General features: G+C 41.9%; 1 protein-coding gene across 2 annotated transcripts in view; it reads right to left on the bottom strand.

The window, feature by feature from the left end:
* Positions 1 to 2,783: 2,783 nt before the first annotated feature.
* The window catches only part of GEMIN6 (gem nuclear organelle associated protein 6), a 33,018-nt gene continuing 19,228 nt past the window's right edge, over positions 2,784 to 16,573 (bottom strand). For both annotated transcript variants that reach the window (XM_067703222.1, XM_067703221.1), the window contains exons 2-5: positions 9,355 to 9,508; positions 6,935 to 7,611; positions 6,197 to 6,340; positions 2,784 to 3,316 (exon numbers count right to left, since the gene is read on the bottom strand). In XM_067703222.1, the coding sequence (XP_067559323.1) occupies positions 2,941 to 3,316; positions 6,197 to 6,321 (501 nt within the window). In that variant the 5' untranslated portion in view covers positions 6,322 to 6,340; positions 6,935 to 7,611; positions 9,355 to 9,508 and the 3' untranslated portion in view covers positions 2,784 to 2,940. The remainder of the gene's footprint in view (positions 3,317 to 6,196; positions 6,341 to 6,934; positions 7,612 to 9,354; positions 9,509 to 16,573) is intronic.

Genomic DNA, 16,573 nt, shown 5'->3' on the forward strand with positions numbered 1-16,573 from the left:
GAGCCATTTATTTTATTCATTTGTTTATTTTTAAATTTTTTTGCAGTACGCGGGCCTCTCACTGCTGTGGCCTCTCCCGTTGCGGAGCACAGGCTCCGGACGCGCAGGCTCAGTGGCCATGGCTCACGGGCCCAGCTGCTCCGCGGCATCTGGGATCCTCCTGGACCGGGGCACGAACCCGTGTCCCCTGCATTTGCAGGCGGATTCTCAACCACTGCGCCACCAGGGAAGCCCCAGAGTCATTTATTTTATAATGTGTTCCCCTGGAGGTAGATCCTGTGGCGGGGGCAAACATGAATTATCACCCTGACCAGTAGTTGGCAATGGTCCCTGCAGTGGTTAACAGGTGAACTCCGATGGTGCTGACTAGTTGATTCTGGGTTAACATGGAGTAAGCACTGAGACGACTGCTCCTGGGATCTTCAGTTATAGTTCGTAGGGCCTGAGTTAGCCTCCTGGTCCACACAGAGAGTGGGTTTCCCGTCTCAGCTGTAGTCCACTCATCCTTTCAACTAGCCTGCTAGCAGTGGGGGCACAGGGTAGTAGAAATGACAGTGTGTCATTTCATTGGCCCATTTCTGAATTTCGTGGCCAGTAAAGTGTATTCCTTGGTTGCTATCCATGTCCACAGAGGTCCTATATGTCACACACAGCTGTTCTAGACCCTGAATAGTGGTTTTTACATTGCTCCAGGACTCGAGTAGGCCTTTTATAATGTCTTCCACCTGTTATAACTCTCTGTAGACTGCGTATAGCTACTGTTCCATCACACTGCATCACTGCTTTGCCCCCTTCCATAGCTGGGAACAGAAGCCCAAGGGTACTCTTTATTATTTTGCCGTTGCCATAGGCCTGAACCAAACCCTTCCAGGTAACTGGCCATGTCCAATTCACAAACCTGTCCCTAAGTTAATACCCCTAAAGCCTGTCTGTAGTTGTTTAAGGGTGGTAGGTTGGGGGTGTACTTGCCCTTTGTGGATAATTCAGGTCCTGACGTTTTGTCTGTATTCACCAGCCATCCCCGTGCAGTCAGATGAGCCACGAGCATAGCGCTGCTACTTTTAAACTCAAAAGAGACTGAGTGGGCAGAGACTAACTGGTGGCGCAGTGGTTGAGGGTCCGCCTGCCGATGCAGGGGACGCGGGTTCGTGCCCCGGTCCGGGAAGATCCCACATGCCGCGGAGCGGCTGGGCCGTGAGCCATGGCCGCTGAGCCTGCGCGCCCGGAGCCTGTGCTCCGCAACGGGAGAGGCCACAACAGTGAGAGGCCCGCGTACCGCAAAGAAACACAAAAAAACAAAAAACAGACTGAATTTAACAGGATATCATCAACACAATGGAAGAGAAAAAACACCTTTCACGGTAGTCAGCTGCCACAGGGCTCCACATGTTAGTGGGCGGCCACCTTGGGATCTCCCCCCGACTCCCCACTGCCTCCCGCAACTTTCCATCCCCGTCCTTCCTTCGCTACATCTTGGCACTCACGGGAGTTCCCTAGGCCTCCTGGCTGGCTTGTGAATTGTTGGGCTGCACCTCGCAGGTCTGCAAGCCTTGTGGATGACCAGCCTCGAGGCCGAAGAAAGAGCCCAGTGACAGCGCCAGCTTATTGGACAGGGCACCTTACACGTCCGAAGCAAGGTCCTGGAGAAACACCTCCACCGTGCGGGGCACACCGCAAGCGAGACGCAGCCTTCACTACTAGGAGGAGCAGGAAGCTACCTTTTACAGGGGGAACTGACGTCAGTGTGGCTCATCAGTTACCCGGGAAACCAGCAGATGAGACCCAACCCTTACAGCCCCTCAGGTTAACTAGCATCATGGGGGCAGGTGTTTCCCTTTAATAAACTAGCAGGTGGAGCTGTTCTGGCCTAAGGACTAGAACAATCACCGGCTGGGGCAGGGGGCAAGCACATTCATGTGAGTAGGGTGTAGGCGCAGCAGGGACTGGTCACGCCAAGAGCAAGAGAACAGCCATCTTGAGTGGCCTGACCATACAACCCCCAAACTAACAATCTGAGGTGCTTTTGTAGGCCAGAAACCTCCCTGACTGGCTTCCAAGGGGTAGAATCAGATGTAGTTAAGTGTACTTCCTGCACTGTCTCCCCTCAGTGAAGCCTGGCAAGGGGAGTAGAGACTGTAGGAAAAAAGCACTGTGACCCAGAAGCCTGGGCTGAACCCATCAGGCAAAAGAACTGGGTTGAGCTCAGCAGCAGAATACCTGTCACACTTACCTCTTTCCTCAGAGATATCAGCCAGTGCTCACTTTTTAAGGCTTTGAGAGTTTATAAGGTTTATGTGTTAAGATTTTACCAAAACGTTCAAGTTTCAACCAAAAAAAGAATATATTCTGATTCAAATGCTATAACATCATTACACCAAAAGATTTTTTAAAATAAACGTTTTAAAACAGACACATGTAGTTAGTGCAAGGGATGTAACAAGACTGTGATTTTACCTTAGCATTTATATTGAATCTAACATGTTGCATCTTTTTCACATACATTTCTTGCCTAACAGAAATGGAGGTGTGGGCTTCCCTGGTGGCACAGTGGTTGAGAGTCTGCCTGCCGATGCAGGGGACACAGGTTCGTGCCCCGGTCCGGGAAGATCCCACATGCCGCGGAGTGGCTGGGCCCGTGAGCCATGACCACTGAGCCTGCGCGTCTGGAGCCTGTGCTCTGCAACAGGAGAGGCCACAACAGTGAGAGGCCCGTGTACCGTCAAAAAAAAAAAAAGAAAAAAAAAAAGGAGGTGTATCCCCATCAAAAGGAAAGGCTCTTATAATTCTGATGTCCCTATGTTAATTTTATTTGTGATGTCATCCTTGCCCAGTTCACTTATTAGCACTGATAATCCCCATCTTTGATTTTACCAAAAACAACAAAGAATTTTCAAAAAATGAAGTCTTATTTCAATCAGTGCATCCATAGTTCTTGGCCTCTCACTGGGAAGCTGCAAGGTGTCCTTGAATAAGATCCTGAACACGGGACAAAATAATTTCATTGGAACTGTTGCAATTTTCTGGACCATATGGTGGATCTATAGTCAAGACCCCAGCCACACAGAGAGTCCTTCGTGAATCTCCCTCTTCAGTGATGGGGATGTGGTTCTTCTCCAGCCATTTCTTCAGGCTGTTCTTTCTCTTTTCCAGATCCTCAGGGCTGTACGCCTTACAGTCTCCAGACATGAACAAATCCATCAGCTTCTCTCTCACGCTATGGTCCCCTTCATTCAAAATTTCAACAGTCTGCACAGCATGTCCCATAATTCCGGTCACAGACATGCTGCCATCTTCAAGGAAGTTCACAAGGACAATACTTTGGAGGAAAAGTAAGTTCAGAGCACAGTTGCAAAAGAAAAACCAAAAGGCCTATAAAACTATGGAAGAAGCAGTGAAATGAGAGTCAGCATCAACCCCCAACAGGTCACTAGAACAACAGGGAATGCTCTTCTCCATTTTAAATTACTCCTCTCACCACCAAATGTTTTCACTTGTTCAATACGAATTCTCTGATGGTCCTAAACATCTAAGGCTTTTGTCCAGCCTAAAGCTGATCATTGTGGGATGTCATTAAAGCATTACTTAAAGAGTTATGAATGCTTTAAATGTGTATTAGGAAAGAAGATAGGGTACAGATTTAACTTTTAGAGTTAAAAAGCAACTGAATAACTCTCCTTCAGAGCAGACCAAAGAAAATAACACAGCACAAAATTAATGAGAGAGAAAACAAAAGAGTATGCAACTAGAGACTGTCATACTAAGTGAAGGAAGTTCAGAAAGAGAAAGACAAATACCATATGATATCACTTTTATGTGGAATCTAAAATATGGCACAAATGAACCTATCTACAACACAGAAACAGGGAATTCCCTGGTGGTCCGGTGGTTAGGACTCTGTGCTTTCACTGCCAAGCACATGGGTTCAATCCCTGGTTGGGGAACTAAGATCCGTAAGCCACCTGGCGTGGCCAGAAAAACAAACAAACAAACAGGAAAACAAAAAAACACAGAAACAGACTCATAGCCATAAAGAACAGACTTGTGGTTGCCAAGGCAGAGGGGGAGAGGGACAGGGATGGACTGGGAGTTTGGGGTTGGTAGATGCAAACTATTACATTTAGAATGGATAAACAACAAGGTCCTAAGGTATAGCACAGGGAACTATATTCAATATCCTGTGATAAAGCATAATGAAAAAGAATATAAAAAAGAATGTATATATGTGTATAACTGAGTCACCTTGTTGTACAGCAGAGATTGACACAATATTATAAATCAACTATACTTCAATTAAAAAAAGTCAATAAGAAGATCATCAAAGCCAAAAGCTGGTTCTTTGAAAAGGATATATAAATTTCACAAAACTCAGGCAAGATTAATAAAAAGAGAAAGAAGGCACATATAAATAATATTAGGAATAAGGTAGCGAAAATTAATAGTATAAAATATTAAGAACAAATTTAGGTAAATAATTTTGAAACTGAAAACAGAAAACTTCCTAGAAAATATAAATTTCTACTACTGACTCAAAAAAAAAAAAAGAGAGAGAGAGAATGTAAATAGTCCTATAATCTTTTTTAAAAAACCTGAAATAACCAGTTTAAAATCTTCCCATGGAGGGGGAAAAAAAGGCCCAGACAATTTTACCAGGAAGTTCTATAAAATTTTCAAGGACCAGACATTTCTAATCCAACCAAATTCTCCTATGGACTATAAAAGGGAGACTATGCCTTAACTCATTTAATGAGGCTAATATAACCTTGAGACCAAAAGCAGAAAAGAACAGGATTAAAAAATAAAACTATAAGCTAATCTCACTCATGAATACAAATGGAAAAATCCTAACTAAAATATGATATGATATGGTGTATGACATGATGTGATGCAATGTGACGTGATGTGAATTTCATTTCTGTGGTACTTTTCCCAAAAACCTATAACCCCAGTCTATGAGAAAACATCACAGGGAATTTCCTGGCAGGCCAGTGGTTAGGACTCTGCACTTTCACTGCCGAGGGCCCGCATTCATTCCCTTGTTAGAGAACTAAGATCCCGCAAGCCATACGACGCAGCCAAAAAGAAAAAAAAGAAAAAAAAGAAATCATCACACAAACCCAAATTGAGAGATATTCTATAAAATACCTCACCAGGACACTTCAAAAGTGTCAGGGTCATGAAAAACAAGTAAAGACTGAAAAACTGTCACATATCAGAGAAGACTAAGGAGACAGGATGCCTATATGTAATGTAGGACCTTGGACTGGATTCCAGAACAGAAAAAGGCCATTAGTGGAAAAATTGATAAAATCCAAATGATTGTAGTTTAGTGAGTGTAAATTTTTAATTCCAACAAATGTTTGACAGTTGTGTAAATTGTTAACATTAGGGGAAGCTGGGTATATAGGTACTCTCTGTACTTTCTTTGCAATTTTTCTGTAAATCTAAAATCATTCCAAAATGAAGTGTGTGGATCACCACCTTTAAAGTTGCCTTGCAAAAAATAAATGTGATCCTAATCAAACCTCTAGTTATGAATACCAGTTTATAGGAAATACAAAGGATAAAAGAACATGTTAAACTATGCCATGATAAATGCAATGAGCTAAATCCAGAGTGTGTTGAATTCTATAGACAAATGATTCCATTTCTTCAACAAATAAATGACATGGAAAATCAAAGAGAGATACAGTTATAGATTAAGATTCTTCAGAGACATATCAACAAATTGATATGCTTAAAAAGATACATTGGAGACAAACAGGAAAATCTGAACTCAAACTAGGAATTAGCTAATATTAAAGTTATTATTACTTTTGCTAGGTGTTATAATGGTATTGTGGTTACATTTATTAGAGAGTCCGAATCTGCTAAGAGATATATTGAAGGATTTATGAACAAAATTATGTCTGTAATTGGCTTTAAAATATTTGGAAGGGGGAATAAGATTAGTGTTCATTATACTACTCTCTTCACATTTGTGTATATTTGAAATTTTCCAATAAAATGTAATATAAAAGGAGTGTCCCATTTCTACGAACTTGGCTGGTCTGACACAAATCTATAATTAGAACAATACTTAGCTTCAAAGGAAATTAAATTCTTATGTGGGAATAATTAGCCTTTCATTTATCTGCTTTCTTAGTATGGATGTAACAGTGCAAAGGGGTGATTTCTGGGAAGCAGGACCCATACTCACTTGGTAGAGACTGGGTCTATGGTTAAAACCCATCCTTTATACTCCTTCTCACTGGCTGTCACTCTGACTTCTTTGTAAGTGTAATCTTGCCATTCTAAGGGGCCTTTCTTCATCCATTCATTCATGGTTGCCAGCTGGCTAGATCTAAAACAACCACCAGTTCGGATTAATATATATGCTCCACCCAGGCAAATGTCTTACTCCAATCTCCATTCTAGAGGTAGAGAACACCTGCAATTTGCCTCAAGTTCCATATCAGTAAGACAGTTAAATTTTACTATTAAGTCTGAAAGCCACGGGGACATCGAGTTGCCGCGGGTCCCAGTCTGGGGTAACTTATCTGGCACACTCCTATTTCACCTCCCAATCCCACTCCAGATCGCCTTCACGCTGGCTTTGATCTCCAGTCTACAGATGCTCAAATCCTTGAACTCTGCTCTCCTTCCATCAAAGGAGCTCACGCCACACGACTCTTAGCCAAAAATGAAAAAGAAAACTCCTCTGATATCCACCCACTCCCTCTCTGGCTCTGTGTCTCCACTGGATCCCGCCAGGGAGAGGCCCCCGGATCTGTGACACTTTTCATCTTAAAATTTGTTTGGAGGATGCGTAAACGAAGGGGCAGCAGCTAAGGCTCTAGAGCTGATGCCCTGGCGTAACCCGAAGCCGCATGATACTTTGAGCTGTACTCAAGCCAGGTGATACTTAGCGTGTAATCCTGACAAATGAGAAAAATACCAGTTAAATCTCCTAGCACCGCCAGGTCCTCAGCAGCCGCGTTGGAAGGAAGGAGTCTCTTGAGCCGAGCCTGCCGGAGTCCAGCGTGCTTTGCGCCGTGTCGTCACTTCCTTCCCCCAGAATTCTCTGTTTTGTAGTCCGTGGCCTTGGTCACAACTCGAGGTCTGAGAGTCCCGAGGCCTGGGGTGATGAAATTGGGGTTGAGGGTGTGGAGCGGGGCTAAGATTTTTTTGTAATAATAATAATAATAATATTTCTTGTTCGCTAGGGTCCGCCTTTCACTGCCACATTGGACATTTCAAGATAAAAATTTTAAGAGGGAAGACTCGTGCCACCTCTTCCTTGAGAGTGGAAGTGGAATTCCACCTTTGCCATGAACCCTCCAGGTAAATCCTAAAGCTCTGGAAGTGTGAGGTGACAGTGCCTTGGAGAAGAGCCACAGAACCAACGTATTTCTTCTTTGGCCTGTGTAAGGCAATTAAGATGCCTACTCTTTTGGGATGTGCCTTTGGTACAGTCCTGAGGGTGTGCAGGAGCTGGAAAGAAAAGCGTAGGATTGGGTTGAAAAAACGCAGGAGCGGAAAAGTGCAAGAGACTCGCCTCCACCACAGATTTCTGGTCCCTGGAGTACTTCGTTGGCTTCTGGCATGGTCCAGAATTTTTTCCGGACTATGATCCTGAAAAATGGTACAAGGTGGTAAATGTTGATTGAATTCCTGCAAATGTGAACACCAAGGGAGATTTACAAAAACTGAGTTAGAGGACTGTCAAACCACGGTACAGAAAACACCGACAGTTAATCCGCTTTCCCCTTGCTACTTGGGATTTGAGTTGCATATAATCCTTGAAGTTTTTGTTTCTTAATGTCATCGTTTCAAATAATCCTTCCCCAAACCTTCACTCATTGAATGATTGGCTTATGATATTAATTGGCTTTCATAGATTAGATTTTGACATCTAATCTACAAAATCTAATTTATCAGTTAAAGTCCTCTATAGATCTACAAAGAGCTAATATAAATAGCAGTTATCATTGTTATGGTACTGTGAAGTAAAATATTTGAACTCATAAAAATTCAGTCTAGGGCTTCCCTGGTGGCACAGTGGTTGAGAGTCCGCCTGCCAATGCAGGGGACGCGGGTTCGTGCCCCGGTCCGGGAAGATCCCACATGCCGCGGAGCGGCTGGGCCCATGAGCCATGGTCGCTAAGCCTGCGCGTCCGGAGCCTGTGCTCCGCAACGAGAGAGGCCACAACAGTGAGAGGCCCGCGTACCGCAAAAAAAAAAAAAAAAAAAAATTAGTCTAAAAGAGATACAACCAATTTGTGACAATTGGTCATTTGCATTTTAAGCCTACTATCTATACTGCAGAATGAAAGACTTTGGCCTTTGTTTTCTACAGGTAAAAGCTAGCCTCAAGCTTAAAGTTACCCCCTGTAAAGCAATGAGCGAGACAGCGCCTTTCCGTCCCTTCTCTCCCCTCTCCCTTTAGGCTCCTAAGTAAACTAAAGTCTCATTCCCAGTATCCACTGATACAAATCACTGACTTCTAACAGAATGAGTCCAGCGCATTACCTTACACAAGTTCTCAGAAAGACCCTCTCCTGCAGCCTGTCCTCACTGAGTTCAGAGAGTGCGGCACTTGCTTTCCCTGGTCAACTCCTGCTCTTGGTACCCCTGGAGCCTCCCTCATCTCCAGTTGATGTCCCTTCTCTCACATTCTCTACTCTTCTCCCTCTCTTTCCCCACCCACTCCATCCATCTCCTTCCTAACATCTACCCCTCTCTCAAAACTTCACATTTAACCCTTTCCTCTGCCAAGACCAAAATTGCTTATTTTAGATTTTGGAGCACATTTCGTTTAGTAAGAAAGACATTCTAAAGAACCTTTTCTTAAATTCCCCGAGGAAAATCAGAAGTTAAAAACATTGTCAATAGTCTTATGCTGTTTACTTTATCATAGTGCAAAGATAAACCTGCCCTGCCCTGGCTAAACTATCACAAATTTCAGTTCACAGTGTTGAGTCTTAAAAGTGGGTAAAAAATGAAGTGGGGGTGGGAGTGGTAATTTACTGAGTATATTTCATGAAAGGTAAGGTCAGAAGAAAATAACCCTGGTCATTTTGGCCCAAGATTTTTTTAGTTTTCTTGCTTTCTCATTCATTCAATAAATAGAACCCATTAGAAATATCCATTCTTTATCTCTGTTTATTCATCAAGCATATATTGTGTACATATACATGCTACGCTTTCTGTTGAGAACTAGGAATTAATAAACTAATTGTAAGAATGTTTTGCCTTTGGGGAGTTGATAATGTCTTCTTGTACTTGTAACCAAGTAAGCTAGCATTCTACCTGGAGGTGGTAGTAAATGTGAAGAGGTGGGGAAGGCATTCTTAGAAAAGCTTTTTAAACACGTACCCCTTGGGCTTCCCTGGTGGCGCAGTGGTTGAGAGTCCGCCTGCCGATGCAGGGGACGCGGGTTCGTGACCCGGTCCGGGAAGATCCCACATGCCGCGGAGCGGATGGGCCCGTGAGCCATGGCCGCTGAGCCTGCGCGTCCGGAGCCTGTGCTCTGCAACAGGAGAGGCCACAACAGTGAGGGGCCCGCGTACCGCAAAAAACCAAAACAAAACAAAACAAAAAACCCAACAAACACGTACCCCTTGGACTTGATTTATAGGCAATGAGAAACACCCACAAAAAATTCTGTGTCTATGGGACACAGAACCTGATCAAGGGCAGTGTGGGTTGGATTGAAGAACAGTGGACAGGGGGTTTTAGCAACACTGGTTTCAATTTGGTTAAATCCTGTAGTGTCCTGGCTCCTGCACACCACTGACTGTGCTCTTACCAGCTGTATGATTTTGAAAGTCATTTGCCTTCTTAAATTTCAGTTTCCTCATCCATAAATGAAAACATGGAATTAGATGATCCAAGATCCTCTCAGCACTAAATTTTCATGACTGAGACATACAGAGTCACTTAGGAAAGCCCTGTAAACTCTCAGGGCAGGGGCCATGTCTGTTTTATTCACTGCCATATACACCACCTCTAGCAGATTGCTTGGTATATAGTAAGATGCTCAATTTGAATTGAATTTTTATTTCTTAATAAAAATTATATTTTATTGTTATATAGCACCTAATATGTGCCATGCACTATTCTAAGAACTTTCAAATATTAACTCATTTTTATGAGTGAATAAACAGACCAAAGACAATGGAAGATATGTGAGTAATGGAATGATATGGTTAAATTGGTGTATTAAAAAGGATGCAGAGAAATTAGATGTGGGGAAAATAGGGAGGTATAGAGCATATACAGCATACACCTTTATGTAAAATGTAGCCTTTCTACTAAAACAAAGCAGTGGTATTAGGTGGAAAAAATTCCAGAACCAGTTTCCAAATGGAAAGTCAGTTTTTGGGAGGCAGCGTCTCCAAATTGATTCATTATCTGACTCACCCAGCCCAGCCTAGCCCTACCCAGCCCTGTCTACCACAAAGAGGGCAGATCTGTTTTCCCAGCAGAAGATAGAATTTTTTCCTTGGATAAAAACGATTTGAACAGACTCTGGGGACTCTAAAGAACTAAACAAATGTAAGGCATAAAAGTTTAGAAAACTGCTTCTGTACTGTTGTATCTCAAATATGCCCAGATAATAACTTTATGGCTAAAAATCAGTGCCTTTTTTTTTTCTATTGAGTTCCTCTTATTTAACCAAGTAATCAGTCTAAATGTAAGATGTACATGTTTTACACAGATTTTTTTTTAAATTTTTATTATTTTTTGGCTGCACTACACAGAATGTGGGATCTTCATTCCCCGACCAGGGGTCCAGCCCGCGCCCCCTGCAGTGGAAGTGCAGAGTCTTAACCACTGGACCACCAGGGAAGTCCCGAGATTTTATTTTTATTTGAAAAAAGAAGTGGAGTTAACCATTTTAATTTTTCCCTGGAATTGCCTTGGAACAAAAAAGGATGTTCGGTACTGAGTTCCTAAGAACTACTGCAGTAGTCCAGACAGGAAATAGTAAAGTCCTAGCGTAAGTTGATAGCAGTGGAAATGAAAAAGAGAGAAAAAAAAGAATAGCTTCAACAAATATTTCAAAGGAGAAATCAAAGGATTTAGTGACTGTTTGGGGGCAAGGACATGTTGAGAACTTTGACACTAGGCCTTTAACAGAAATTCTCTTTGTTCTTTTATTCATTCATAACTTCCTCTTCCTTTTTATTTTTCAAGTATCTCAGGCCTCCGAATAGTTATCTACTAAATTAGATAAGAAAATTTTATCATTAAATTAAAAATGCTTCAATAGGCCTATATCTGTGTTTATGACACAGGAAGGCAACAGTGAGGTACCTCCTCCAAGCTCTTATAAACTAACCCTCAAGATTAAATAAAATGGGTGTGATTAGATGTGACACATTTGCACAAGGAGACCATCTATTATCTGGGTAACTAAGAATGTGGAAATGACCAAATTCCAAACTAAGTGAGTTTGTTGTACCCTCTGGAAGCAGGACTATATTTTAGTAAATGGAAACAGTTATATTGTATCCTACTTGGACTGAGTAACCCAGGGTTGGCAGAAGGCATAGAAGAAGGAACGTCAGCAGGCAAAACGCTGGGAGGTATTTCTTAGAGACCCTGAATCTGGAAGGCAGGGGCTTTCCAGAGACGTATGCATATTGTGGGGAATGGATGATTCATCAAGTCTCACCCTGGCCTGGAATAGATGTTTCTGAAACTATCTGCCTCCTTATACTCAGATTCCATGCCCACCAGACTGCCTTGTGACTCCTCTACTGGTTTTCTAGGTACACAGTTTATCAGGAGAGATGGTTCTCGAGACAAAAACATGAACACTATAGGGAGGGTGGGAGGGAGGGAGACGCAAGAGGGAAGAGATATGGGAACATATGTATATATATAACTGATTCATTTTGTTGTAAAGCAGAAACTAACACACCATTGTAAAGCAATTATACTCCAATAAAGATGTTAAAAAAAAAAAAAGAAACATGAACACTTTCTAGTCAATAGAAAGGAATAGACCAGAATTCACAAACCAGGGCCAAAAAGTCTTATCAGGAAGTGCAGATAGGTTTAATATCTGCACAGTGTTTAGTTTTGTCTTTCAGTTTGAAAGCCTTTAAATAGGTTTTCTCTCTCTTCTTCACAACTCGTTTCCACCACTTTTATTGTTTTACCCTTGGCTGATTCATAGGTTTACATTACCTGCCTGATTCCTACAGGAAATTGAGTTTTCAACTCTGGAATAGTCCCTACTACAAATGAATAAATTAGCAGAGTAAATTATACCTTAATCTCTGGTGAGTTTGGTGAGAATCAGCCTCAATGTGTCTAGTCAACTCTTGGGCCAGTAAAAGGCCAGAACCTGGGCTGTGGGTAGCAACTTCAAGGAAGTGCCAGTTGCAGGATTTCCTGTTAGATCTCCATACAGACTTCTCCAGGTGATTTCTTGATCTCATTGTCGCCTTGCCCCCTTTTCAACTGTGCCCCTCTGATACCATTTTTTTTTTTTTTCTGATACCATTTTGTAGCTTATTGTTATTCACATGTGTGCTGTGGCAGTTACTGTAGGTTGGTTCATTTAACAGTCCTTTCCCACAACCTTCTAATGAGGCTTGAAAGCTAAAACTTAATCTCCAGCTTCCCTTGCTGGGAGAAGTGACCATATGAATGCTTCTGGCCAGTGAGATATACATGGACGTCCCTAAGAAGGCTGTCCCTTCTGAAATTAAAAGGCAAAGTCTCCTAAGAAGGAGAAAGCCTTTTTGGTCCTTTAACCATTTCTCCTCCAGCCTGCCTGGAGGTGAGGTAGCCTCTTTCCACCACAAGGAGAGATGCATGAGAAGGCCTATAGGCCACACGGAAAAATAAAAGAAAGAGAAAGAGACACAGCAGACCTGAACTGCCTACCTTTGTACTTATTTTGTTTGGGACAAATAAACTCCTCTCTGTTTAAGCAACTGTTTCAAGTGTTTCCACCCCAACAAAATCCTTTTCTAATTTATCTCCCTAATAAAGTCCTCAGGAGAGAGACCATGCTTTATCTTTATATCCTCAGTACCCTGTTCAATAACCGCATATAGTAGGCAGTCAACATAGATTTGTTTAGCCAATTAATAAATTTGCTATTTTGGGGGACAAGATGGGACAAACAGAAAACCATAATTTAAGCAGAGAGTTACTTATTTCATAAGTGACCAAGATAAACTAAGAACAGGATAAGCAAATTGACAGGTCAAATTTTAGATTGGCAAAGCAGGTAACAAACGGACTTTTGCTTTTTTCAAGAAAGTAATTTAAATCCTCTGCACTGACGATTACAATGTATTACCATCCTTACTAGTAGTAGTAGTAATAATAAATGCATATTAACTCAACCTTAATGAACATAGAAAAGCCATGAGATCAGAACTCTTATTACCCTTAGTTTACAGCTAAGGAAACTGAGGCACAGAAGTCCAACGCCACATAGCTAGTTAGTGACAGAGCTAGGATACAAACCCAGGCAATCAGGCCAAAGCCTAAAAGTCTATTTTTAGTTAGTGAGGAACACGTTTTTCCAAAGTAAGAGTTTCTAACTCCGAAATACCAGCTCTTCATTGTGCTCCAGTTGGTTGTCTGGACACGCAAAGCATTAAGTTAATGTGTTTCACCCATGTGTTCTGGCAAAGCAAACTCTCCCAGCAACTTCTACCTCCAAGCGTGACTGCAAGGAGGATACACACAGCCAGAATTAATGGTCTGGAAATTAGGAACCGATTTTATCCCTAAAGCAGGTAAAGCCATACAAAGCCCCATTCCTACAGCTGCTGTTAGCTCTCAGTTTAGCCCATGAACAATGGCAACAGGGTAGATGCAAGCAGTTCAATGATGTGGAAGAGCTGATCTTAAGAGGAATTACACCTTACGGAGGGCAACTAAAGAGAGCGCTATGCGGTAACTAAACTCTCCTGCCTACAACCTAATCTTTTCTTTTTTTCTACCCAGTGAATCTGTTCTCTTGCCCTCCTCCAATTATCTTCAAAAGGTTTATGTGTGTGTGGAATAGAGGCGTCTTTCTTCTCTATTCTGTGGCAAATTATAGGCCCATATTTGAGCTTCCTAATGGAAAAGGGTAAAATATACCACTGATCACACAGGGGAAGATATCTTCTCTGGTATAAAAAGCCAATGTAGGGCTTCCCTGGTGGCGCAGTGGTTGAGAGTCCGCCTGTTGATGCAGGGGACATGGGTTTGTGCCCCGGTCCAGGAAGATCCCACATGGTGCGGAGCGGCTGGGCGCGTGAGCCATGGCCGCTGAGCCTGCACGTCCAGAGCCTGTGCTCCACAACTGGAGAGGCCACAACAGTGAGAGGCCCGCATACCGCAAAAAAAAAAAAAAAAAAAGCCAATGAAAAGCATTGTGTACAAGGGAAAACCATTCAGAGTCTATGCTATTCAGTGCATCGTTTTGAAATGTAAGACCTTAAAGTCTTTCTTCTTTCTTTAACGATTAAATAAAAACATTCATAGGGCACTGGGATTCCTAGTATAGCTACTTTCCCTATTTTATTTGTGAGCTGTATACATTATCTAGTGAGACATCAAAAATATTTTTTGTTTTTAAAAATGATGTCTAACTTAATCGATAAATTCATAACATATAAGAGACCCAGTACATTTTATAATGTACATCATTTGCCTTCTCTTTTTCAGAAATGTGCATCCCTCCATTTGCCAGTCTAAGACATTCCATTTTATAGGAATGCAGAAGGAAAGAGGGAAAAGTAATGGCCAATTCATTTCTTCCTGGTTACTGGTCAGATTCTTAGCAGCTGCCTCTTCTTGGATTTCTTCCACAAAGAAATTATTTTTCTACCTGTTAATTACCTTGCTGACTGTAGATACTTCACCCATTAAAAAACAAAACCACACTTTGTGTCTAAATCACTTTTCTTTAGCTATTTGTTCAAGGGCTATGTGAGCCCTAAACTGTAATCGGGCTTCCACGGAATAGTCTTTGTAGTTTTTTATGTTTTCTAGGTATTTTATTGCACTGGCATAATCTCCTTTTAGATAGTATAGAATTCCCAGTTCATGGTATGAATACGGCACCAAATAGTGGTCCTGTTTTAACAATTTCTCCTTTTGAATGACATGATTAAAGTAGTGCTCAGCCATCGAATATTTGCCTAAGTATTTCAGGCACAGACCTTTCAGTAAATTTAAGAAATTTATGTCATCTGTGCTATACTCTTTACTTGGATTTTCTTGTAAAAGTTCTCCTCCTTTGTCCATTATTGAAAGCCAGGTTGAAATAAGCTCTAGGTTTTTGCTCATGACTCGGAAACCACTCCAGGCATACATGAGTTCCAAAATGGGCTGTGCTGTAAACCAGCCTGCAGTGGTCGCATAGCGCTGACCCTTCTCAGCAACAAACTTTTCTATTGGCACCGAAGTTCCTAAAATTCTGATTCTCAGGTTATCCACGTTTAAGAAGAGAGAGCTCACGTCCTCACTTACCGATTTCACAAAATCAGAAGGAAGCACGGCCAGTAGGGAAGCTTTAGCGAACGAATACATTGCCTTGGACCACCTGCTGTGTTGAAACAGTAGCTCAGCAGAGTGGTAAGCCTGCTTCCAATCCAGCAGAAAAATGTGGTACCACATGAGTTCCCAGTAACAGAGGTGATGAACCTGCTTCCATTCGTTCTGAATAAAAACGCACTCCTCTGATGTTAATTGGGCAGGTTTAAAATATCCTTTCAACATACTAAAACGTGCATGAAAAAATTGAAGTATGACACAGTTTGGAAATTTCTGGAGGTAGATTAGGGAGAGATTCTCTGCAGCAGAACTGTGGCTCTTTTCAACACCAAAAGCTACGGAGATATAATTGTAATAAAAGAATAGAGTCAAAACACTTAAGATATTATTTGTATGGGATTCAGATGCACTGTCATGAAGCAAAGTCAAGCCTACCTCTCTATTGCCGGAATATCAACAACATTGAGTAGTTTAAGTGTCTTTCGTGGCACAAGTGATAATATCAAATTGAATACTCCAAGTCCAAATTTTATGCCTCCAACCAGGTGTCTGTAAGTTTTACTTTGGTAATTAGGTATCTGTGTTAATACTCGCTGACAGTCTTTGTATATCTGGCAACTTAACCCAACGTTGATCCCGCTTTTAAGAAAACAAAGCACACTGTCATCCTGTATAAACGTTACAGTGGATGTCAAGATCAAACACTCAGCATAGCAGACTTCTGCATGCAATTCCTCTTCTTTGATAGCATTTATTCCCTGCTTATTCACTAGACGAGAAAAACTCATCATCCTAGATTTTCTTCGGAAACTATTACAGGTTCTCAAAGCTTCCTTTGTGGCAGTCATCCCAATTTCTATCTCCTGTGGATCAAAAGTCAAGAAGGCCTTGATGACCGTAAGGATACCATAAATTCGGGCAGGGTACACGCTGTTTTTCGACCATGGATAAATGAGATGTATGGCATCTGAGAATCTGTTATTTAGAAATAAATACAATCTAGTTGTGCATTCCTCCAGCGAAGATATTAGATCCATTGTTGTTGCTGCGGGGATACTTTCATAGGCAACTTTGA

The sequence above is a fragment of the Pseudorca crassidens genome, chromosome 14 (assembly GCF_039906515.1).
Source record: "Pseudorca crassidens isolate mPseCra1 chromosome 14, mPseCra1.hap1, whole genome shotgun sequence".
NCBI lineage: Eukaryota > Metazoa > Chordata > Mammalia > Artiodactyla > Delphinidae > Pseudorca > Pseudorca crassidens.